Source organism: Trichomycterus rosablanca, chromosome 4 (genome assembly GCF_030014385.1).
Source record: "Trichomycterus rosablanca isolate fTriRos1 chromosome 4, fTriRos1.hap1, whole genome shotgun sequence".
Taxonomy (NCBI): Eukaryota; Metazoa; Chordata; class Actinopteri; order Siluriformes; family Trichomycteridae; genus Trichomycterus; species Trichomycterus rosablanca.
The window spans coordinates 28877115-28903833 of record NC_085991.1 but is presented as its reverse complement, the minus strand read 5'-3'; the positions used below and the strand labels follow the sequence as shown (position 1 = coordinate 28903833).

The 26719-nt window shown below is 39.4% G+C and overlaps 1 protein-coding gene across 1 annotated transcript in view; it reads right to left on the bottom strand.

The window, feature by feature from the left end:
- The window catches only part of dennd4c (DENN/MADD domain containing 4C), an 86850-nt gene that overhangs the window by 38000 nt on the left and 22131 nt on the right, over positions 1–26719 (bottom strand). Inside the window, exons 2-5 of the mRNA XM_062994129.1 lie at positions 12374–12684; positions 6974–7226; positions 5181–5250; positions 1662–1831 (exon numbers count right to left, since the gene is read on the bottom strand). Of these exons, the coding sequence (XP_062850199.1) occupies positions 1662–1831; positions 5181–5250; positions 6974–7226; positions 12374–12672 (792 nt within the window). The 5' untranslated portion in view covers positions 12673–12684. The remainder of the gene's footprint in view (positions 1–1661; positions 1832–5180; positions 5251–6973; positions 7227–12373; positions 12685–26719) is intronic.

Genomic DNA, 26719 nt, shown 5'->3' with positions numbered 1-26719 from the left:
TCCACCAAGGAATCAAACCCAGGACCTTCTTGCTGCGAGGCAAGAGTGCTACCCACCGAGCCAGTAATGTGAAGTCTTTAAGAAGTTTTGAATGTCATCCAAGGGTCTGGGTGAGCAAAATAAAAATATGCAGGTGGACTGGCTGCATTAACTTACAGCCTAGTTGTGCATAGATAGGTGTGTGAGATGTCAAAAAATGGCTTAGCTTCCTCTCCAGGGTGTATTTCTGCCTTGTGCCAATGTAAAGTACATTTACTGAACCTATTACTCATTCAGCCTGAGTAAATCTGGCATGACTAAACACTGGCGAGACATTGACTGAATTAAAAAGCTTTTTAATTTTGGCTGAACTGTATTGTGATTTTATGTTGGAATGAAACTGGAATCAGGCATAAAATTTATTAAAGCACCTCTGGAAAAAGAGAGAGAGACATGTTTGACCTGAATGGTTTAAGGTTATTGGTCCAAACGATTAAAATTTTTTCCATAATTACATAACCTTAAGCAGTCTAAGCCCGGAAATTATTTCGAATGTGTGGAAAACCTATTACAATACAGTGGTACCTTGAAACTCAACATCAGTTGGTTATGGGAGTGGCGTTGAGTTTAAAAGGCGTTGAGTTTCAAGGTATTTTTTTCCATAAGGATGTATAAGAAACCTGTTAATGCGTTTCATGGTCCCGTGGAACTGCATATATTTTAGGCTAATGTAAAATAATAGATTGTTTTTGACACTTATACACTGAAAATACCACAAATATAATATAAATAACAATAAAATACAATTAAAAACAGTTAAAATTAAAAAAAAAGAATACCATAAAGCCTGCTCTTCACTATTACTTTTTAATTGTTTTCTTATGCTTCTTAATCGTAGAGATGCTTGATCTTTGAAGACCGTATTCCGTTCAGTAAAGGCGCATTCACATGAGAAGTGGCACAATAGCTTTTGCGCTGGCTGTGCCGTTATTTTCTATGAAGTGTGGTGGTGCACGAAGCTTAACGTGACTTATTGTAGTAAAACATTGAGCGAGAAATTTCATTAGTTGAGAGAACTCATGAGCAGTAATAATGAAGAGAGGTTTAGTGTTTCTATGTCGTTCCTTTAATACATTAAGTCACATCAAGCTTAACTATAAGCATTTTAGACTCTCTTGGAAAAGCTGATTCTCACAATTTCTCAGCACCCTGAGCTATAACACAAGTTTAAAAGTGAAACAGGAGAAAAATCCAGCTAAACACAAAGCTTTCAGAGTGAATGTGACGGTTATTCCACACAAATGCAGATTCGTCTCATATGCACACTTTGATGATGTTTTACCGCACTGCTCAAGCCGTGCGCTGAACAAAGTGACTGTTCATTTGAAATTTAACAAATATAAAAAAATAAAAAAAAAAATTAAAAAAAATTTAACACCTTCAGTTTAAGGGAAATGTTGAGTTTAAGGGTAAAAATTTCTCGATGAAGGGCGCAGAGTTTCAAAGATTTTGAGTTAAGGGGACTGAGTTACAAGGTACCACTGTATTACAAAAAGCGTATAGACTAAAATAAACCAGCACATTGTAGCAGGGCTGTTATTATATTTTCTGCTCAGAAAGGTCAGTGCAAGCAAATTCCTGTAGGATCGTGAGTGAAGGATGGAGTGAGCTGTGTTTTCTACCTTTTCCCCAGACGAGTTGGTTAGGACAAACGTGGAGAAGACAGGTGAGGGGTAGCGTGTGTTTGGAGCCCAGCACTCAATCTTGGCCCCCATAGGAAGACAGAACAGAGGCACTGACTCAGAAAGGGGAAAGTTCTCATAATCATCTTCTGGGTAGCGGAAGATCAGACCTGGTAGGAAAAAATAGGTTGTCAGGACTGGGTGAATTTGATCAGTGTGATGTCCTGGCTGTCCGAGGATTCAACAACATAATGTTCTTTTCATCAAGCATGTTTGTTAATGTGTATTTCATTAGAAAGAAGTGAGGCATTGATGTTGATTATTAGATTATGGTTATATTAGGCTGGCAGTAAACTTCAGACAAAAACGTAAGCTATAAAATGTAATGGAAAATACAGATCAAATATTAAATAAAGAAAAAACAGAGTGACCTTTCTCATGAGACTGTGTACCTTTGCTCATTTGATTTTCATTTTAAAAACTATTATTCAGAAATGGGTCGTTTCTCGTTTTTGGTTCTGTTATTGTCGAAGGAAAAAACAAGAAATAGCTTTGCCTTAGTTTCACAAACTGAAAATAAAATCAAATAAACATTTTCTCATTATTCAATAATATATTTTTAAATGAAAATCAAATGACCAAAATGCACACGGACCCTCATTCAATGACTGGGTTATGGTTTAATTGGCTCGTGGTTAAAATAATAATAACAATAATAATAATAATAATAATAAATAAATAAAAACATAAAAATGTTAGAAATGTTTTTTTCTATTTTTGTTTATGCATTTTCTCCCCTTTTTAACACGTCCAATTGCTCGATTGCGTCATGCTTCCTCTCCACCAATGCCGATCCCTGCTCTGATTCAGGAGAACAAAGCTAACCCACGCCCCCTCCGACACGCGGGCAGCATGCCGTATGCATCTTATCACCTGCACGAGTGCAGTGCAGCCCAGTGTTGTGTACGGAGAGACACACCCTGAAAGCACTCTTTTCTCATCTCTGTGCAGGCGCCATCAATCAGCCAGCAGAGGTCGTAATTGCACCAGTCATGGGAGAGAGACCCCATCCAGCTTAGTCCCGCTCATATCTGAACAACAGGCCAATCGTTGTTCATGTGGCCGCTCAGCCTTAGCCGGCAGGCAGAGCTGAGATTCGATACGATGTATTTAAGGATACAGCTCTGGTTCCAGCGTGTGTTTTTACCGCTGCGCCACCTGAGCGGCCCAGAAATGTTTTCATTTAATAGGTGGAGGGTAGATTATAATAATACTCAAACACAAAGGTTTATACAATTGTCTCCAGTATGTTTGTTTGTTTTTGTTGGATTTTAACGTCATGTTTTACAACCTTCGGTTACATCCACGACAGAAACAGTAGTTACTCATTACACAAGATACATCAGGTCACAAGGTTATATCGCACAGAGTCATGGACAATTTGGTATCTCCAATTCACTTCATTTGCATGTCTTTGGACTCTGGGAGGACACCAGAGCTCCCAGAGTAAACCACACAGAAAGGACGCACACCACCCCACTTGGGGATCGGACCCAGGACCTTCTTGCTGTGAGGCGACACTTAGCCACCTGCCGCCCCCCCCCAGTATGTAGATGCTTAAATATTAATAATATTGTTAACACCTTTACATCATTTTAAAAGTTACCAAGACTTTTAGACAAAATATCATTTTATCATCAAGTTTATATCATTATAATATTATACAGTGCTCCAAATCCACACAAAAAACAATAAAGTCAGGTATGTGACAACACCTTACCATGGTTATTACTTATCAGAACAAGTGAAAGGCGAGTCAGGAAGTCTTGCCTTTTCACGATTAACAAGTCCAAACATATCAGCTCAACAGGAAGTAGAGTAGCGTGAAGATAAAGGCAAATGAAAGCTCTAAGAATATTAACATAATAAAATGAAGTGAAAGGACCTGACCATTATGTTAAGTCATGTACAGTAAGACTTTAATTGTTATTATATATTGTATAATGGGGAAAAGTATATACTTTGACTTACTTGATTTGTACAGAATTAAAGCTCTTGAATGAGACAGGAAGACCAGTAAACACATGGCATAATGCACATTAAAAAAAAGTCTTTGAACCCTAACTGATTAAGTGAGTAGCTTCTTGTTTGTTAAACCACTACAGCGGAAGATTATTCCGTGGCCATGGAAGAGATTTTAATGTGTTTCAGAGGGATCAAAGTATTGGACTGCATCCAGCAATAAAACGACCTCATAGGATAGTGGTGAACCGTCAGCTTCTGTAGAACTTCAGTGTAATAGTGACATTAAGAGCATTTCCACATGCCCAATGTAAAAAGGACACAAAAAATGGGACCATGGCCATAAGAATACTAAAAGTTAATGAGGTTAGGCAAGAGTTTGCTGAGGAAGCTTGGACTCTGGAGCAATATAAAAATAGAAATAGCAATAGAAGCAAGCTGAAGTACAAATAAAAAAGCATGATGTGATGAGTGAAGGTGTTTGGTGTTGTGTGTTGTCTGAGTGTTGTTATTATACAGATACTTGTTTGTATAATGTGAATCTCTGTAGTGTGTACTATTACTTTTGACTTTTTGATTTATGTAACTTGCTACTGAGGCCTTAATTTCCTTCGGGATTAATAAAGTGTCTGCCTGTCTGTCTGTCTATCTCATATTGCCCACTGTACAAGCCTCTGATGGCAGGGTTATGGAGCTGGGGTCATCTCATTTGGTCAGGTCTAGTCTCAGAAGAATGTACTGAATGACCAGGTTATCCAATCAGTGGATTTTATTCCATTAAGGAATGGGCAAATTAAAATGTAATTATGACAAGATGTATCATGCTCAAATTGTGAAAAAGAGGTTCAGGGAGCATGAGGAATGAGGAATATTCTCACTAATGAATTGGCCATCATAGAGTCCTGACGTTAAGTACTTAGAAAGTCTTTGGGCGGTGCCGGAGAAGACTTTATGGAGTAAGTCAAGTCATCAGTCATCAGTACAAGATCTCTGGACGTTGCATAAAGTTGTGAAAACAATGCCAAAGCTGAAGGCGGTCCAACAAAATAATAGTGTACAATGTTTAGATAATAACATATGGCCTATATAGATAATGCACATTCTGCCCTTTATCTTTCTTGACATTTAATATTAGTCAGATGTTTCTGTTTTTGTCATCACACAACACCAAAATAAAAGAAAGAATTACTGAGCAACTGGTGCACTTGTAAACTGGTAAGCCTGTAAAAGTCTAATTCCATAATGTGCTACTGCAACTGATATCTTGATCAAACAAACAGATAGCAACATTAACGCGTAAATCTCCTTTCCGTTACGCTCGGCTCGGATGATAAACACCTTGATGGTTATTTGCTGTGAAGGAGGGGCAGAAATTACAAAGGGTGTCAAATACATAAAGATAAGCGCTAACATTTAGCACTGTCAGACTGGGTACTGATAGTTATCTACGGCTCTGAAGAATAAATAAAAAAAAAACAGACAATTTAAAAGACTTACCCGCTTTATAGGCAATCGAGTTGGACGAGGACATTGACTTTTTGTAACACAGGTACACACTGGACCCCCACTACAAACACACACACACACAAATATTATTAGCCTATTAGTCAAAATATAAAAGAAGAAATCATTTTCTAATACATAGATAGATAGATCGATGCTTTATTGTTCCCAAAGGATTCCTTCACTGCTGACTGAGGAGCTTCGGCAACTGACACGCCCCCTCCGACACGTGAGCAGTACCGACTGCATGTTTTCACCTGCACGAGGCGAGTTCATATGAGAATCAGCTTTGTGTACAGAGAGCCACAACCTGATCAGCATTATTCCTCAACTCTGTGCAGGCACCATCAATCGGCCAGCAGAGCTCGTAATTGCACCAGTTATGAGAAACCCTGGTCCGGCTTATCCCACCCTGTGGACAACAGTTAACCGATGTTCATGTAGCCGCCCAGCCCAGCCAAATGGCAGAACTGAGATTCGATACGATGTATTCGAAATCACAGCTCTGGTGTGCTGGCGTCATATACCGCTGCCCCACCTGAGAGGCCCTTCAAAGAAAATGTTGCCAAAATAAATGTAATTAATAGCAGCAATTTGCCAGTAGAAACATAACATTTTACTAGGTAAGTCACATGGTCAAAACTTATTTCCCCACCTTTCGGCTGCTCCTGTATTTTTAGGGGTTGCTAGAGCTGGACACCTTTCCTGACATAACCCTCCCTATATTATCCAGCCTTGGGACCGGCACTAAGAGCACACAGACAAGTGCACTTTGTACTGGCCAAAATTCTTATAGAAATGGTCAATTATGTTCGTGTAGACACCCCACCAGCTATGGTCAAGGGTTTGAATATCAGCTATTGTGGACTAGCATGTTTTATCGTTGCACCACCAAACCCCAAGCCTCAATAGAAACTGTAAGCAGCCAATTTAACAACTAACCAATCAACAATTACTATATTATAATATCAGTCGTCATGACAAATTAGCTAATAACGTTTACTTACACATTTTATTACAAGTAGTAAACGTGTGTTTATTTCTTTTAATGAAATGTGGCATTGTTAGTATCATTACTTTTACTTCAAATATGTATTAATCATTACCTAACATGGAATAAAAGCAAACATGGTATCATTGTAATAGCATCGTACAGCCAGTTTGGTGCACTACATTTCCCCTCCAGCGCAAAATAGACCTTAAGCAAGTACATGACATCCCTAATTGTCATCCCAGTAATTGTCTTCCCTAATTGTCTTCATCTGAAAACATTACATGCCATGTGAGAAGATGCATCTACCCATAAATCTACCCATTTATTTAGCCACCAGGGTCAATCAAGTGTAGATAATTTGTCAATTTGTTTTCATTGCTTATATGTAATTAGAGCACAATTGGGACTATATTGATTTTGTTTGACAAGTAACATTTTGAGAATTTAATTTTAAGATAAAGCATGTCATAAACTAATTTAACCTTTATGAAACACAGGTAGTTGCTTTCAGAAATGTTTGCCTGCTGGATTGCTTAGCAAAGCACAGCAGATTAAAACACTGAAATAAGTAAAATGTTAAAATTCTAAGCAAAACACCACGTTTTTGCTGCTATGACAAAGCCACTGTAAAGAAACACCAATTTGCATTTAGAAAAAAAAAAGAAAAAAAAAAAAACTACATAGAACCCAATCAGGCAAAATAAAATAACGTGTTTATAATTTGGTGTTATAAAACTGTGCTTTATTATACAATTCATGCAAATATTATTTGAAAGATCCAGTGTAGCCTCACCACTCCACAGTTCAGGTTCTTGTCCACCCTGAGAAAGGTATGAGGCGGAGTCTCTCCTTTACTTGTGACTATTACACAGATGTCTGTAACAGCCAGAGAGTTGCGAGGCTGGGCATGCGGCGCTCGCCTGAACGTGATAAAGATGCGGTGAGATGTGGCGGAGCTGTTATTGACGTTAGCACAGCGACCATACGGTGTGGCCTGGATAACCTCGCAGCCCTGGATCAGCCTTTCTTTCCCATCATACATTACCCTAAAAAACAGAACACATAAAACTGAGGAGCTTGGAAGAAAACGCCCAAATTACTGTACGCCAGGGCACCGAAACAATAGTCCTGCAGTAGCTGCCAGCAGATCATGACTCATTTTACCCAAATTACTTTCCGAAATCCCTTTGTTGGATGAATGCTATGACAGGAGTTATTATAACAACCACTCTGTTATAGCAAACATTGTACCATCACTATATACACACTGTTACACACATGGGATCGTCAAAAAGTTTTCGCACCTTTATATTTTGGTTGGAAACAGTGAGGGCGGGAGGAGTAGTAACTGGTCGTGTCTGAAAGAGAACTTATAGTCCGAAATTAGGGCCATCTGATTTCCACCTTTTTGGACTGCTCAAAGAAGCTTTAAGGGGAAGACGATTTTCATGTGATGATGATGTGAAAGCAGGGGTGCATCAGTGGCTATGCGATCAACCAAAAACATTTTTTGCTGATGGCATTAAAAAGTTGGTACGACACTGGAAATAATGCATCAGAAGGTGACTGTGTAGAAAAGTGATGTCATTTGATTTTGAAATTCTTAATAAATAGAGTTTTGAAAAGTGTGGAAACTTTTTGAAGAACCCTCGTATATTAGGTTTAAGAAGCAAGAAGTTTACCTCATGTACATCCAGCAATGACTTTTGGCATTAAAATAACCAGTTGATACCATTACCTGCTTTTACACTACTACATTTAAATCTGATTTACATGTGCCTAAACCGATTATGCAAAACAGGCATACCCTGAGTACAGCTGCAAGAAAGCTTTGTGAACTCTTTGAAATGAACTGAAAAGTAAACCCTAGAGAAGATCAAATCCTTGGTTCTTCTTGTTATTGCATTTACACCGATCAGCCATAACATTAAAACCACCTCCTTGTTTCTACACTCACTGTCTATTTTATCAGCTCCACTTACCATATAGAAGCACTTTGTAGTTCTACAATTACTGACTGTAGTCCATCTGTTTCTCTGCATGCTTTGTTAGCCTCCTTTCATGCTGTTCTTCAATGGTCAGGACTCCCACAGGACCACCACAGAGCAGGTATTATTTGGGTGGTGGATCATTCTCAGCATTGAAGTGACACTGACATGGTGGTGGTGTGTTAGTGTGTGTTGTGCTGGTATGAGTGGATCAGACACAGCAGCACTGCTGGAGGTTTTAAACATTTCCCTGTCCCTGCTAGACTAAGAATAGTCCACCAATCAAAAATATCCAGCCAACAGCACCCCATGGGCAGCATCCTGTGACCACTGATGAAGATCTAGAAGATGACCAACTCAAACAGCAGCAATAGATGAGCGATCGTCTCTGACTTTACATCTACAAGGTGAACCAACTAGGTAGGAGTGTCTAATAGAGTGGACAGTGAGTGGACACGGTATTTAAAAACTCCAGCACTGCTGTGTCTGATCCACTCATACAAGTACAACACACACTAACACACCACCACCATGTCAGTGTCACTGCAGTGCTGAGAATGATCCACCACCCAAATAATACCTGCTCTGTGGTGGTCCTGTGGGAGTCCTGACCATTGAAGAACAGTAAAAGCAGGTTTAAAAAGTATGTAGAGATGGACTACAGTCAGTAATTGTAGAACTACAAAGTGCTTCTATATGGTAAGTGGAGCTGATAAAAATGAACAGTGAGTGTAGAAACAAGGAGGTGGTTTTAATGTTACGGCTGATTAGTGTATGTGAGCCTTTGAATTTATTAACTGATGGAACCTGATAGCACCAATAAAAGCATTTAGCTTGTTTTTGAACAGCCTTCTTTAAATCAGGACATGTGGTTTCGGTTATTGTTTTGTTGCAGAATTGTCTCGTAAACATTTTCATGTATTTTGCACTACATGGTGTTCTCGCTGTGATCTTTGCAGGCCTCCAACACATAGGGAAAGCATCAAGCACAGAATTTCATTATTAGTAGGCGATGTGTCTTATTTGTCTTATTCATTGGAACACGTATCCTGAGCATGGCATTATGCCAAAGGGTTACATACGTTAATGTATTAGGGGTAAATAACATATAAAGTAAAACTGGCTCGGGTTTAGGCAGAATGTGGTTGTTTATTATAATCCAATGGATTATAATAATAAGTCAGATAAACTGAGTATTAATGCAGAATTCTAAAGTAACTGCATTTGCTTAAAAAGGGGTACATGTAATTGTACACCTAGTCCATGTTAACCAATCTTTATTTGGGCTTGTTTCGAAGGTTGAAGTCTTATCAGGACTTCAGCACTGTTATTACCTTGTGATGCTTTGAGACTTTCGTAAAAGCACAACAAAGCCCTGGTGCAATATAAAACCTACTATCAGTGCAAACAATCCCACACAGCAGTCAAACACAGGTTCCCACAGCGCAGGATTTAAAAAGACTTTAAAGATTTACCAGATTAAAAACATTTAATAGGAACTACTAAGAGAAAACGGTTCACTGAAATTATGCTTTTTAATATTTAGAGTCACAACACCTTGTAGTACTCGAACAATGACTGGAACCAGAGTATATCATCGGGCCGTATCAGGTTATATAATACTGAAGGCCGTAATGGAATCTACTGTGTACTGCCTGCACCGAACATAAAGCAAGGCCATTTGATACTTTAGCGATGACTGGATCACATCTTCAGTCTGACATTTAATCTTCTGTTTACACATGGACGAGGCTGCAAATGAGTGGCACCGAGCTGCAAGCCTGACTTAATTATATAAAATTCCTAACAGCAGGCTTTATATAAACAGAATCTGTTCATGTATAATAAAGTAACTGAACACTTTCCATCTCTGTATCAAAAGAAGCTGCTTTTAAGGACCGGAGACTAAAAGTACATGAAGTAAAAGTTCAACGGACAGACTTAGAGAAAAGACTTAGTGAAAGGACTTGGAATGAATGGTGAGTTCAAGTGCTAGCTTGTGCAATACGAGGGCTGTTACTGACTTCCCTGAACGTCTGTAACCAGTAAAGCATGACGCAAATGAAGATGATGCAAGAGCACTCCCAAACCAGTCTGGCCTGCCAAGTCGTGCAGTGTTATGTTTATTGTCAACTGACAAACAGAGAACCAAACTGTCAACACATAAAGAGGCATGGTCACACCAACTATTCACTTCATAAATGTATTACGTACTACACTTCCCAGTTTGCATTGCACTGTGTGTGTTAACTCTACACAAGATATCGAAGCAGTGTATCCTAACTTTGGCCATACACAGTTTTCTAAATTAATTCTTTTTTTTTTTCCCCCTTCTTCTCCCACTTTAGCACATCCAATTTCTGCCAGTCAATCATCCTCTCACTAATGCTGGTCCCTGCTCCTGATTGTGGAGGACGAGGCTGCTCCACGCCCCCTCTGACACGTGCACAGCAATCGAACATCTTATCACCTACATTTGACGAGTGCAGTGCGGTAGAGCGCTGTGTACGGAGAGCCTCACCCTCTACCACACTCCTTCCCCATTTCCGTGCAGGCACCACCAACCGGCCAGCAGAGGTCGTAATCGCACTGAGAGAGAGTCCCCATCCGGCTTAATCCCGCCCCTATCTGAACAACAGGCCAATAATTGTTCGTGTGGCCGCTCAGCCTGTATTCGTGATCTCAGCTCACGAATAATGTAGATATTTAGTTGGAGCCACAAGTTCGGTGTTCAGTGAGCTGTGAGTTCGGTTAGATGTCAGATAACCATAATTTCCATTACATCAACAACACTGCACTTCCTACTAGTTTGTGAGAGGGCAATGCCAGTGTACATTGAAAAATAAGACACAGCTGAAAGTTGTATTGTCTTTATTACTCTTATTTTATTTTTTCGTTATAGTTTATTTTTTTATTTATAGTGAAGCGCCCCACTACATTAGAAAGCATGGCTATATGTTCAAAAGGCTTCAAACCAATAAAAGATTTAGGAGTTTAAGCTCATAAGCTTAAACCTATGTGCACTAAATACAGAATTGCTCCTCTTGATATGTCTTTGGACTTTTAATGATGGGTCATTATAGACAGAGACCTCAGCTTTACATTGAAAAACCCAAGTTAACAGCACAGTAGATGCTAATCGAACATGTACTGTAGGTCACTTAAGCTATTCATCAACATATAACTACTGTTTATCTAAAAAGCCAACCAAGCTTGTGCTTATGCTGAGAGCTTCTCTATTCAGCTGATTTAGTGGGCCATTTCTGTTTGATTTAATAATTTATGAATGTATTTATTCATTTATTTATTAGGACTTCATTAGAACTTCATTGTGTACACACTTTAATGACTGGTAAGGTAATTAAAGGTCATTTAAAGTTATTACTGGTTACACAAGATTCATACATCAGTTCAAGTCTTTAATATCAATCACAGTCATGGTCAATTTTGTATCTCCAATTCACCTCACTTGCATATTTTTGGACTGTGGGAGAAAACTGGAGCTCCCGGAGGAAACCCACAGACACGGGGAGAACATGCAAACTCCACACAGAAAGGACCCGGACCGCTCCACCTGGAAATCAAACCCAGGACCTACTTGAAAAGTGACGGGTATTTTTTGTGTATAAAGATTTTTTTTTAAAGCTTTGGCATTACACACATCAAAATACACTGATTAGGCATAACATTATGACCACCTCCTTGTTTCTACACTCACTGTCCCTTTTATCAGCTCCACCACCTAAATAATACCTCCTCTATGGTGGTCCTGTGGGGGTCCTGACCATTGAAGAACAGGGTGAAAGCAGGCTAAAAAGGTATGTAGAGAAACAGATGGACTACAGTCAGTAATTGTAGAACTACAAAGTATTTCTATATGGTAAGTGGAGCTGATAAAATGGACAGTGTGTGTAGAAACCAGGAGGTGGTTTTAATGTTACGGCTGAAATGAAACTGTTCCCCTATAAGGTCCATGGACAATGTTATTCTTGAAATAAACTACTTTATGGTTGATCTGAATGACACATTATCAGTTGAGCCAGTTCCTCAAAAGCAATATATTGCCGGTAGTTCAGCTTTAATTACAGCTTGCAATATGCACAGATCTGCTGATAAGTTTGATCCATTGAAGTGCATGTTAAAGTTAACCTCATTAAGCAAACGAAAGTATAAAACAGCAAATGTCACCTAGCACACACACTTACCCAATGTCACAGAGGGGGGGCTTTCCATGGCCTCTCTTATAACAAAGAAAGAGTTCGGGACTTTTCAGGCTGCCGTGGTTGAGATTGGCCTGCTGGCCGCTGTATGTGCTTTCTATACATGTAAAACCCTCAGGCACCGTTTCACCCGCTGACTTGTTAATCACTGCTAAGTCAGTGATGGGGGCTTTGGGTCCGCTCGACTTGGTCTCGGACAGGTCCTGCTCCAGTGGTGTGGACTTGTCCGTCAGTCCGGCCACCACAAAGTAGTCCGTCACGCGATGACCCTTGTCTTCAATCATGGCTGGACGTGCCTGGAAGAAATGAAACATGGTTTAGGATTTTAATCTGAGGGTTTACTCACTATCTATATTCAACCAGTATATTGGTTACATGTGAAGCAAGAACAAAACTAGAGAACAGAACTGCATATAAACTCAGAGTGGAAGTGAAAGTGCCCCTATTAGTTACATATCTGGCTGAACAACATTTTCCTGCTGTGTTCATGCTTTCCATGGTGTAAGCAAAGCACTGGAAATAGTGGTCAGCCTTCCATAACAATAAATACTGGCTGGCCTGCATGTTTGGATTATAAAGACAGCCTCAGTTTTAGTAAGCTAGAGAGTAAAGTCTTTTATATCTAGGTGTGAACAGCACACTACATAACTTAAAAACATAAAAAGATCTGTAGTGTTAGTGGTACAGAGAGCCTGAGGATTTTTGTGATCAGAGGATAGTGCACAGTAAGTGACCATGACTGAAGTTTAGACGGCCAGTGGGTGTGGGGTGAGGCTTAGGTTCGTTTTTAAAAACTGAGTTTCAGATGCTACCTTGACCCAACTATCAGAATCGGTTCAAAATATATATACTACTCTTGTGGAAGGGTAACTTTAAGTTTTCCCTAAAGATATTCTTATATTTAGATATATTTAAATAGCAGATGTTTTAGATTTAGAACTGAATATAACCCAAGCAATTGAGGACTACAGGTCTTGTTCAAGGACCCAACACTGGCAACCTGGCAGTGGTGAAGTCTGTATGGCCTAGCAATCCTGATTACTAGTACAGTACCCTTCCTGCTAAGCTACCACTGCCCTGTATCCAATTCGTTACCACAAGCATAAACAATCAGCCAAAAGGTTCATCCAAGTCAGTCTGAAAACCTAGTGAGCTCTCTACACAGACGGCTTTTCATGTCATCCTATGCGCGCCCCTAAGAAGGCTGTATAAATTCTAGACACCTTAAAATGCTGCCTACTGAGGTGCCTTAATTCTAAGTGATAATCTGACCATATGTTGAATTGAATGGTCTGAGGCTAACTGTGTTAGTTTAGTAAGCAGGGATGTAACGATGCACCACAAGACAGTTAATAGTCGGTGCCTACGTGCCACGATTCAAATCGGTTATTCATTTAAGATGAATCGATGTTCACTTTAAACAGCAGAGGGCACTGGCCCTATTCAGCTCGCCTGGTTGACGGCACTTCACAAAGTTGCCAGGTAGGGGATTTTCCAGCCAAATGTATTTATGTAAGGATACTTACTTTATTTGTATTATTCATTTATTTATATAATGTTGTATTTGTATTAATGTTAAAATTTCATTTCAGTTTTTTTACACAATTATAAGCATTATTTAGCATAGTTTGTACCTACCTCAGAAATAAAAGGGAATTCATTATTTAGATAAATAAAAGATAAGCACAAATACAGTATTTCATTTTATTTTTAAAGAGAAATAATAAAAGGAAACTTTGTCATAATTTGTCTTTAATTTCATTTTGTTTAAAAAAAAAAAAATTTGGGAAAAAATCGTATCGTGAACCCAGTATCGTGAATCGTATCGCATCGTGGGTAGAGTGCATAATTATATCCCTATTAGTAAGCAGAAACTGTGGTGACGTAATTGCGTTCTAAGTAGTGCGTCTAAATAACCTGCCTTATAAGTCTTTATACAACAGGTAGTTCCGACCTTACAATCTGATTGGTTGAGAAGCGTTCTAAACGTGCTGATATTCGTGATAACAGCACAGTCTTTTCACACCACAATGGTATTACTCCGCTGACGCGTTGCCATTAATGACAAGCTTCATGCAGAGCAATGAGTCAACATAAACATAAATTAAAAAATTAACTACATAAACTTTTTAAAGAGCACACACACAGACACACAACCCTACAAAGGGCCTTTGAGTGTGCAAGATGGTACTCGCTGGCTTCACTGATTATGCACAAGAATCCCTGCATTAGTGAATATGTCGGAGAGAACGCAAACCTACTAATTAGAAACCCACTTTTCTTATTAGCATGGTTGCCATTAGTCAATCCGTTAATTAAAAAGTGTAAAAGAAAGCAACTCAGGAACTCTAGCTAGCATTCTGACTTACAGAACATTAAATTTTTAATGTAAAATTAGCATAAAAATGAATTGTCTTAATAAAGGTTTAAATAAATACACTATTTGCTCAATAGTATGGAGCCACAATGAGCTTGTTGTACATCACACTCCAAAACCATTAGCACATGACTGATATATTACGACTTTATTCTTGAAAAATTACAACGTTTATTATCAAAGTTAAAAACGACCCTGACACGCGGTTGTATTCCTCTACTACAAAAGTCAAAAAACAAAAATAAAGACAATAGTGTAGCCTTAAAAATGCAACCAGCAAACAACACAGTGAGAGCAATCATAACAGCATTTCCCAGCTTCCCCTCTACTGATGCTGATCCCCTCTTCTGATTGAGGTAAGCGAGACTGACACACGCCCCTTCCAACACAAGTGCAGTAGCCGACTGCATCTTTTTACTTGCACGAGGCGAGTTCATACACGGATCAGCTTTGTGTACGGAGAGCCCCACCCTGTCCACATTATTCCTCGACTCTGTGCAGGTGGCACCAATCAGCCAGCAGAGGTCGTAATTGCGTCAGTTATGAGGAGTCAGCTCTGGTGTGCTAGCGTGTTTTACCGCTGCGCCACCTGAACGGCTAAAACTGCATTTTTTTAAGCAAGATGCAAATCCTCCTTACAAATAATTGCTTTATAGTACACAAGCTACATGTACAGTACACTGCATCCTGTTCTCTTGAACTCTTGTACTCTTAAGAAACAGAACGAATGGTTTAAGTAAATGTATTTGCTTACCTTAAATTTAGTAACTAAAGAACAGCCATAACCAACAGCCATTTCACATGACATTTCTGTACAGAAACCATCACTATTAATGAGTCTATATTACATCCATGTCCACACAGTGGGCAGAACTTAGAAAGTTAGTAATAACAAAGCCCACCTATTTAGAAGCAATAAATGATTGGTCAATTGTACTGTCTTTTGAAATTGGTCTGCTGGGAATTTATAGCTGGACAGACGTTCTTTCTACCAACAGCAGAGAGAGAGACAAAGAGACTTTATTAATCTTCACATTACAACACAAATTGAATACACAGGTATGAAGGATTTATTTGCTTAGATTTGTATTTCTTTAAATGTTGTAGGTTAAATTAGAACTGATCACTTGGTATAAGTATATAATACCTTAAGGGGCCTGACGGTTCCTCCCGGGAACACACACACACACACACACACACACACACACACACACACACACACACACACACACACACACACACACACACACACACACACACACACACACAAACACACACACACACACACACACAAACACACAAACACACAAACACACACAAACACACACAAACACACAAACAAACACACACCCAACTGACTAAGCTGCATTTCAAATTGTACACCATAGCTGAAAATAGTGTCAATTAAACACATTGCAAGGCAGCATGTGGTTTGAGACGAAGCCAGGTATTTTCCCCACACTGTTTCGATTAAATATGAAAGAAGACCAGAAAGCAAATGCTAAGCAATAGAGATTAGTATGTCAAAATGAAGTGTGCAAAGTCATATTATGGGTAGATATCATTGTTATCATATCACCCCCACAGGACCACCACAGAGCAGGTATTATTTAGGTGGTGGATGATTCTCAGCACTGCAGTTAAAATGATATGGTGGTGGTGTGTTAGTGTGTGTTGTGCTGGTATGAGTGGATCAGACACAGCAGTGCTGCTGGAGTTTTTAAATAAGGTGTCCACTCACTGTCCACTCTATTACACACTCCTACCTAGTTGGTCCACCTTGTAGATGTAAAGTCAGAGACGATCGCTCATCTATTGCTGCTGTTTGAGTTGGTCATCTTCTAGACCTTCATCAGTGGTCATAAGACGCTGCCCACGATTCTCAGTCCAGCTGTGACAGTGAGGTGTTTAAAAACTCCAGCAGTGCTGCTGTGTCTGATCTACTCATACCAGCACAACACACACCACCACCATGTCAGTGTCACTGCAGTGCTGAGAATGATCCACCACCTAAATAATACCTGCTCTGTAGTGGTCCTGGGAGAGTCCTGAACATTGAAGAACAGCATGAAAGGGGGCTAACAAAGCATTCATGGACTACAGTCAGTAATTGTAGAACTACAAATTTGCTTCTATATAAGTGGAGCTGATAAAATGGACAGTGAGTGTAGAAACAAGGAGGTGGTTTTTATAAAGTAAACTTGTGACTTCAACTGTAACTGCCGTTTTGTCTTGGCTGACATTCACATGATGAGTCCAAGACCACAACAAGTAATCAGTCGTCCTCTCGAAAAGGGTATTTGTTTAAATCTCGGTGTAAAAACGTACCCATTAACATGCCTAATAAGGTAGTTGCAAACATTTGCACATGCAAACAGTCAATGTGAGTCAGAGGGTTTTTTGTTTGTTTGTTTGTTTGTTTGAAAGTAAGAACATGGGGCTGTCCCAAGCATATATCACAGAGACGTCTTCCTTCTCTCTCAGATAACTTTCCTGCATGTTTAACATGTCTCTGCTACGTTGCCTGGCATTTTGACAGCCTGGCACTGACTGAAGTTTACAGAATCTATTGTAGAATGATATTATGTGTGAGCCAGGAAAACATTTAACAAGTTCCCACAAACAAGAGAACTCGTAAAAACTCTTGACAATGAGCTCCCCACACCTTTTCCCTTTCAGCCTCCGAGGGTGACGCAATGTAACCCAGGGTGGCTGGATAGAGAAGAGTTCTGGCAGAAACATTCCAAAGGAACTCTGTGATCTGTTGAAGGAAGGTGGGGGGTGTTACTGTATGGCAAGGACCACACAATAGTAACAGTGTCTAACTGACGGCCAAGTTTCCTATTTAAACACCCTCTCTTTGATGATCGGGACCAAAACGTCTTTATTTAGTAGACCAACACACTGATATTCTTGAAGTGGTATAATGGACCGGTTTGATCACTGCATATTTATATCAGGACAAAAAACATTATCTAACAGTCAGGGGTAGGGATGTCCCGATCCGATCTCAAAGATCGGAATCGGGGCCGGTCAAGGCATTTTTTAACTGATCGGTATCGGCTTTAAAAGGCAGATCCTAATCCCGATCCTTTGTTTTACATCAGCATGTCCGCTGTGTGGAAATACTCTAAATTGGAAAGTGAAACAAGTCCAACAGTGAAGTGTAACGTCTGCAATGTGAGCGTTTTACGAGGCGGTAGGAGCAGAGCTGCGTTCATTACTCTAGAATTTTACTATTTATATGGTGTGTGAGTCAAGGATCACTCCGGTTTACAAAACAACGTAGTGATGAACTCGTTTAATAAAGAAATAAATACACGGTATATTCACAAATTGTTGGGAGCAGAACACTTTATTAACTTCTTCTGTTACGGTACCGAATAGTGGACAGCTAGAGTCATTGCGTTAGCCAAGCATGCTATTCTATGCACTATGGAAGCCCCAAAGGGTCAAAACACACTCACTTCACATAGAAACGTCCATCAAACCATTGTCACAATACAACCACAGACAGTGGTTACAACACGCATCACACCACACCTGTGAGCATTTTAGGGTTTGGACATTGAGATGGTGAAGGAGTACAAATACCTGGGTGTTCACCTCAATAATAAACTGGACTGGTCTAGCAACTCGGATGCCCTATATAAAAAGGGCCAAAGTCGCCTCCACCTACTGAGGAGACTGAGGTCTTTTGGAGTGTGCCGACCACTGCTAAGATCCTTTTATGACACTACTCCTTTTCCACCAAAAAAAACGTGGTTCTTGAACCGGTTCTGTTCAGGTTTCTCTGAACCTTGGTGTTCTGTAGAGAACCAACGCACGTTTCCACCAGTTTTTGAGAACCAAGCAGCGTCATCATCGGTGGGCGTTACATACTAAGAGTTAGGAGAAGTAATAACATGGCGGAGTGTGTGGATTATGTGCGAGCACTTGTGCTGCTGTTACAGATGTTTGTTTTTATGTAAAAAGCAGCGATCTAACTATCGGTGATAAGAAGACTTGACGTGTTTGTCTCAGTTGTTGTTTTCTTTAGTTTATTGACGTGAGAGGAGTTTTGCGCTTCGCTTTCACCGCGACTCTCGGCGCAAATAGCCGATTTGCTCAGCGCTCAACTCGAGCGGTGAAACATCACCAAAGCTCCACAACATGAACATTAATCTGTGTGAAATAACCATCAAATCCAGTCTAAAATACCACATGTATCTGTGTTTAGCTGGATTTACTTCATGTGTGGTGTTTATGCAGCTCGGGGAGTTGAAAAAGCTTCATGCTTTATTTTCGTTCTGTCTGGGTCACTTTTATCTCGTAATATCACACAGTTCATCTTTTTAAAGGCGCTTTGAAAATATCAGCGGCAAACTGGTTCAAAATGTAATCAGGTGAAGTTTAAATGATAAAAATGCAGCATTAAGCTCCATATGAGACTCCAGCTGCCGCCATTGTTGCTAAACAAACTGAACAAGCTTATCAAGAAAGCGAGCTCTGTCTTGAACTGTCCTCTCCAACCTGTAGAGGAGGTGGGAGAAAGGAGGATGATAGCCAAGCTGTCATCCATCCTGGACATCACCACACATCCACTACATGAGTCTGTAGGAGACCTAACAAGCTCCTTCAGTACCAGACTCCTCCACCCCCTGTGTAAGAAGAAGCGCTACCACAGGTCCTTTATTCCCACAGCCATCAGAGCTTACAACAGTAATAATATATAATAATATCACTCATACCTAATCTTTCATGTTCATGGTGTAATAACACGTGCAATATGTAATTTATTTACAATAAGTGCAATAACCTAATATATTTTGCATATTTCTAATGTATATATTATTTAGATATTTTTTTAGAGTAAATAACTACACACTATATGTGCAATATTTTTTACTTAGTTGTATTTCTTTCTTTCATACTGCTGTAACAAGTTAATTTCCCTAAGGGGATCAATAAAGTCTTATCTTATCTTATACAGACACAACTGGCTATGTCTAAGGGGGGTAAACAAAGCCCTAAGAGGGATAGGCAGCCTGTTCAGGGTATTCCTGCCTTGCACTGAGTGTTTTCCAATGGAAGCGGACCCACCACTCCACCACTCACGTTGGTACCTCAACAAGGCCCGAGGTATAATCACAGTTTCCAGTTGCTGCAAGGTGAAAGCAGAACGTCCTTCCCTCCCTTAGACATAGCCAGTTGTTTCTGCTGGATAACCAGATCTGTAGCACTGCTGATGTTTGAATTCTACAGCTCAGACTACAACTCTGATGCAAGCACTGCTAACAATATTAGTAGCAGTAACTGTACTTGGGAATTGTACTTAGGTTTTAAATACTATTAAAAGGTAACCAAATGTAGTGCTGACTGTATCTAAGGAGTCAAATTACCAGAATTGAAATTAAAGAGCATGGAGTAAGCACAAATAAAAAAAGAATCTGCTGATCCAGTTTTCTCCAGTCTTAAGTGTCTGTGCTGTGATCACTACAATATTTTGCAATTTTCCACACACTTTGTGATGCTGCAGTGTCGATGATTATTAACTTGTAAAGGTTTTAACATGATTTTTCTTCTGTGAAATAAGGTGCAAAACCAGAGTTCTATCCGAATATGTTCCGCCAATCTTTTTGCCTGACTTAATCATCTTTATTACTTGTCTATGCCCCCACTTTTCCCCTTGTGCTGCAATATCTGGGACAGCCACAAGCTTTACAAATACCAGAATTAAAAGTTCCAATATTAAAAGGCCTTAAACAGTGAAGCACAGGTATGTATTAAGCCAAGAGTGGACTTGGCTAAGGGAGCAGCGCTCACAACGGCAGTTTGAAGGTGGCAGCAATGTAAAAGTATGCATGTGAGTGTGGCAAGTTTGGGTTGATGAATGATTGCTACATTTTCTGCTTGTAAGAGCTAATGATGAGATTCAGTGACTGGCTCACAGGGGGAATGAATGACTCAGGTCATGTATTAATACAAGAAGGTCTGAACTCGAACAACTTGTTCAAAGTTCTGAAGAGGAAGGAGTCGTTACCAAATTGCTTAGCTAAGTTTAAGTTCCAGCTTAAGTCCATGCTTATTTGCACTAGTTGTGAAAGATTTGCTATTAAACTTGACTAGAGATGATCACATTCATCTACAAACACCACAAAGGCAATGCTTCACTGATCAGAATGTTTTTTACCTTACAAAACACATGTTTTTACATTTTATCGGTTATTTAGTGTAGACTGATGGGTAAAACGGCAATTTTATCCTTTTAAAATCAAATCCAAAACACAAGTGTCAAATTGAAATTTAGTCAAGGGGTCTAAATTTCTAATGCCACTGCCTCTACACATGTGGCAAAGCAGAGATGCTTATTTTCATTATCACAAACTTTCCTCATGTGCATCCTCGTGTTAAATGGTAGTTATATTAATTTTTAAATCACTTAGCCCTTATTTATTTACAGTAGTTATTTTAAGATAAAAAAACATCAATTGCTTCTAATTTCTACATTTGATTATTTGTAAACATTTGCATTTGTATAGTATTGGTATCATCATATACAGTATGTGCATGAGACATTGGATATCATATTGGTCCATATTTGTATCTATAAACAAAAGTTCTAAACCTACTTGGCTGATCTAAGTTGATCCTAAAGAAGCAAAAAAGTTTAGAGTTAATTAAAGCTTACGTTCTATCATCACCTCTCACACCAGAGTAGTGGCTTATCTCCAGACTGTTTCCTAGGCAACAACACTCCAAACTGACCAGTGATGATTGCAAAAGAACCTATTACCTATTGAACACCTATTCCAGACATTCAATTCTTCTATCTCAACCTTCATAAAATAATGATGTAACGAGTCAGAAGAGAGGCGTCATCTGCCTCAGAATCAACAGCATGCCAGAGAGATTGTTTAAATCAACCATTTAATCTGCCACATTCAAAATCTTAACAATGACGCTTATACCGGTAGGGTCACAAATTTACATTCCACTCACAGAAAAAAGGAAAAGACAAGCTGAGATAAAGAGTCAACAGAAGAAAACCATAGCTCTCCCTAGTCATTTCTGGTAATGGTAATGTCCTGATACCAGACACCACAGGACTACTTTATATGTGTTGTGAAGCCCATGTCTCAGTGGGTCAGAGATGAACTGACTTCATATTAGTCAGCTGGTGATAATGTTTTGGCTCATCTGTGTATAATCATACAGTAGGGGCCAAAATTCTGAGAGCACTAATGTGAATGTTTCTATTTAGCATTTGTTTAGCATTTATATAGCATTTAGCATCTATTTAGCTTTTTAGTTCTAAGGTAATTGATTGTTTTGCCATCACAGACCATAAAGTTTGGGAATTCCCAAGTACTTGATACTACTGAAAAGCAAACAAGCACATTTGTGAAACTGACCATGTTCACACCTTAGTACAAATGGCCAGATGTTCCTCAGACGACTGAGCTCAGATGACTTTGAGCATGTGGATTTGATCTGCTCCTTAGGAACTCAACTACAAATGGTCAATAAAAGGAGAAAATTTACCAATAAAGATATTTAAAGACAGAAATTCAAATACATATTTCTTCCACAATGTGATGCATCGATAGAAGTAATGGAATGTTAGACTTCCTTGACACTATATTGCCATTGAGATGACAGCAGCCGGGTAGCTGGCTCACCTTCACCAGACTCAGCTTGTGTACAGTACCTTACTGTTTATGCACTATGACTCAGTCACTCAGAGCAATGACATATCAGAGCTGAAAGATAAATATCTTTCTCTTTTAGACAGTACACATATGAGAGCTGGCTAATGAGACAAGTTCTGAAATGAGTGAGTAGCAGTCGCGTTTCTTTTTGAGTTGGTGGCATAGAAAAGCCACTTGGATAATTATTTAATCATTCAGGATAAAACATTATATACACCGTTCATTATGATCACTAATATTGTGTTGGTCCCCCTTTTGCTGCCAAAACAGCCCTGCAACTGTGATGCACTGTGTATTCTGGCATCTTTCTATCAGAACCAGCGTTATTTGAGCTTCAGTAGCTCGTCTGAAGCATTCGCTCCCCACGTGCATCAATGAGCCTTGGCCGCCCATGACCCTGTCCCCGGTTTACCACTGTTCCTTCCTTGGACCACTTTTGATAGATACTGACTACTGCAGACTGGGAACACCCCACAAGAGCTGCAGTTTTATAGATGCTCAGACCCAGTCATCTAGCCATCACAATTTGGCACTTGTCAAACTCGCTCAAATCCTTACGCTTGCGCATTTTTCCTGCTTCTAACACATCAACTTTGAGGATAAAATGTTCTCTTGCTGCCTAATATATCCCACCCACTAACAGATGATGTGATGAAGAGATAGTCAGTGTCTCACTTCACCTGTCAGTGGTAATAATGTTATGCCTGGTCAGTGTACATGCTGTAGAAAGTGTAAGGATTGGGAAATACATTCCTGTACTTTATCTTACACAACAAATACCAATGTGTAAGAGGTTATGTTAAAAAGATTTGAATTCTGCATCATACTACCAGCTCAGCAAACATGACTGAAGAATACAGGATGAGACTGTGAATAAAAGTCAGAGTTTAAATAGGCAGTTACGCTCAAGGGGCTCCAACCTTGACAAATGTAGATGGTTATTTACTGTGCTGTTATTTAATAAGGAATATTTAAACTCCAGACTGCTGTTTTACCAATGCATTTATTAAGTGATGCTGTGGCGGTACTGGACTGGTGTTCAGAAGGTCACCATGCCAGTTTAATACATTTCATTTTATCTTGGTTGAGGTGGCATGGGTCCAGTTTCCAGGAATCACTGAGTGCAATGCAGTAAACTCACCAGAGACAGAACACCAATCCATCTTGTTACATTCTAGTAATTTACCGGCAGTAAAAAGGTTTATTGCTTAAATGTTGTGATACAATTTGAGATGACTGTTGAATGAAAACATAATAAAAAGAAATAAAAAGAATTTATCTTCATTTGTTATGCGATATACACTACGCTCAAGGTTTATGAATCAATCTTCACCAGCCAAAATAGTAAACAAACTGTATAATGCTATTTTTTAAACTGCAAAGTCAAAAATAAGATATTACATCTAAATAAAATACACTTGTTTCAGATTTTTATTGACATGCAATGTGTGGGTGGCAAGGTGGCTCAGTGGTAGCACTGTCACCTCACAAAGAAAGGTCCTGGGTTTGATCCCCATGTGGGGTGGTCTGGGTCCTTTCTGTGTGGAGTTTGCATGTTCTCCCACGTCTGCGTGGGTTTACTCCGGGTGCTCCGGTTTCCTCCCGCAGTCCAAAGACATGCAAGTGAGGTGAATTGGAGATACTAAATTGTCCATGACTGTGTTTGATATAACCTTGTTATATGATGAATCTTGTGTAATGAGTAACTACTGTTTCTGTCGTGGATGTAACCAAAGGGTATAAAACATGACATTAAAAATCCAAATAAACAAACAAACATGCAATGTGTAATTTACATGGCAAGTGTTGACCTACAGAAACCATATACACACCAACTTTAAAGCATTCATGACCAGGGATGTAACGATGCACCACAAGACAGTTAAAAATCGGTGCACATGTGGCACGATTCGAATCGATAATTCATGTAAAATGAATCGATATTCACTTTAAACAGCAGAGGGCACTGGCGCCATTCACCTCGCCTGGTTGACGGCACTTACCAGGTTGCCAGGTACGGGATTTTCCAGCCAAATTTATTTATGTGAGGACACTTTCTTTATTTGTATTATTCATTGATTTATATAATGTTGGATTTGTTTATAAATTTAATAAAAAAAAATTTTTTTACACAAAAAGGGAAATGTGCAGCTTTGTTTTGCATAGTTTGTATCTACCTCAGAAATTCATTATTTAGATAAATAAAAGATAAGCACAAATACAGTATTATTTTTTTTAAGAGAAATATTGAAGGAAAACTGTGAAATTTGTCTTCAATTTTATTTTATAAAAAAAAAAAAAAAAAAAAGGGGGTGTGGTAAAAACACATGCTGTTCACCAGAGCTGAGATCTCAAATACATCGTATCGAACCTCGGCTCTGCCTGCCAGCTGAGGCTGAGCGGCCACATGAACAACGATTGGCCTGTTGTTCAGATATGGGCGGGATTAAGCCGGATGGGGACTCTCTCTCAGTGCGATTACGACCTTTGCTGGCTGGTTGGTGGCGCCTGCACGGAGATGGGAAAGGAGTGCGGTAGAGGGTGTGGCTCTCCGTACACAGCGCTGTACTGCACTGCACTCGTCAAGTGTAGGTGAGAAGATGTTCGATTGCTGTGCAAGTGTCGGAGGGGGCGTGGAGCAGCCTCGTCCTCCCCAATCAGGAGCAGGGACCAGCATTAGTGAGAGGATGATTGACGGGCAGAAATTGGATGTGCTAAAGTGGGAGAAAAAAAATCGGGAAAAAATCGTATGGTGAATCGTATCGCATTGTGGGTAGAGTGTATCGTTACATCAGTATTCATGACACATTAAAGCATTTCTACAAGTTTCAATATTTTATTTCGAACAACAGTAAAGCACCCTGGGTGTTTACAGACACACAGATGCGGCTCGTACATACAAACCCTGCATTGCTGTCTGTACACAAAAAGCCCCACACGTCATTTTAAACAGCGCATACTTCTGTCAATCTGCAAATGTTTGAACTGCACTGAATGTGAAACAGAAGGCAAAGTCCTGTCAACACTGACACAGGTAAACACTGCTGCTGCCATAGCAACTGGTTCTATTGCTGAGCCACACACTCAGACAGCTTGTGTGAGGAGGTCAGTACTTTCTGAGTATCCAGAGGAAATCATCCAGCTGTGGGTTTGCAAAGCTAAAGCACTAATCAGGTCTGTCTGTAAGAAGCAGTAATGCATTGGTCTGAAGAATCATAAACTCAGACACTTCAGGGAGGGGAAATTAAAGAAGCCCTTATAAATAACCATGCAGGAACCCCCTTTTTAACCAATAGGTACAGCCTGCAATAGGCCTGCCTCACAATTCGTGTTTTCATTCATTGCAAAGATGTTCAGTGAGGTTGAGGTCAGGACTCTGCAGGCCACTGAAGCTCCTCCACACCAAATTAAACAAACAGCGTCTTCATGGACCTGACTTATGCTAGAACAGTTATTTACACTATAACAGGAAAGGCTCATCTCAAAGTGTTGCCACAAGTTGGAGGTATATTATATAATATTTTATATATTATTGATTTTATACACCTTTCAGAATAAGATTAAGATTTTAAGATAATATTTTTTTTAAAGGAGGAAATCTGTCACAACTATAGGTCAATTACAATGTCTTACCTACTTATTACCTAAATTACTATTATAAGGTTTATAGTAGGGCTGTCAATGATTGAGCAATTAAATGATTACCGACAAAGAAGTCACTGTTTAATTTATTATTTAATAGGATTTATGTCATGTTTTACACACTTTGGTTATTCATGACAAAAACAGTAGTTACTGGTTACACTAGATTCATCAATTCACAAGTTTTAATGTCGAACACAGTCATGGACAATTTAGTATCTCCAATTCACCTCACTTGCATGTCTTTGGACTGTGGGAGGAAACCGGAGCTCCTGCAGGAAACCCACGCAGGCACGGGGAGAACATGCACATTCCACACAGAAAGGACCCGGACCGCCCCACCTGGGGATCAAACCCAGGCCTTTTTTTGCTGTGAGAAAAAGCTGAGAAAAATGCATAAATAAAATAGGAAAAAAAAAAAAAAAAAAAGGAAATCTGGCTGTAAATTGGTTGTTAAATTACAGGTCAATCACAACGTTCTTATGTACTAAACTACTATCAAAAGGGCTTGTAGTAGGGCTGTCAATGATTAACCGGTTAAATGATAACCAACAAAAAAAATTCATTGTTCGATTAATGCCATCAATTAAAAATGTAATTTAAAATCATTTCCAATAGCTG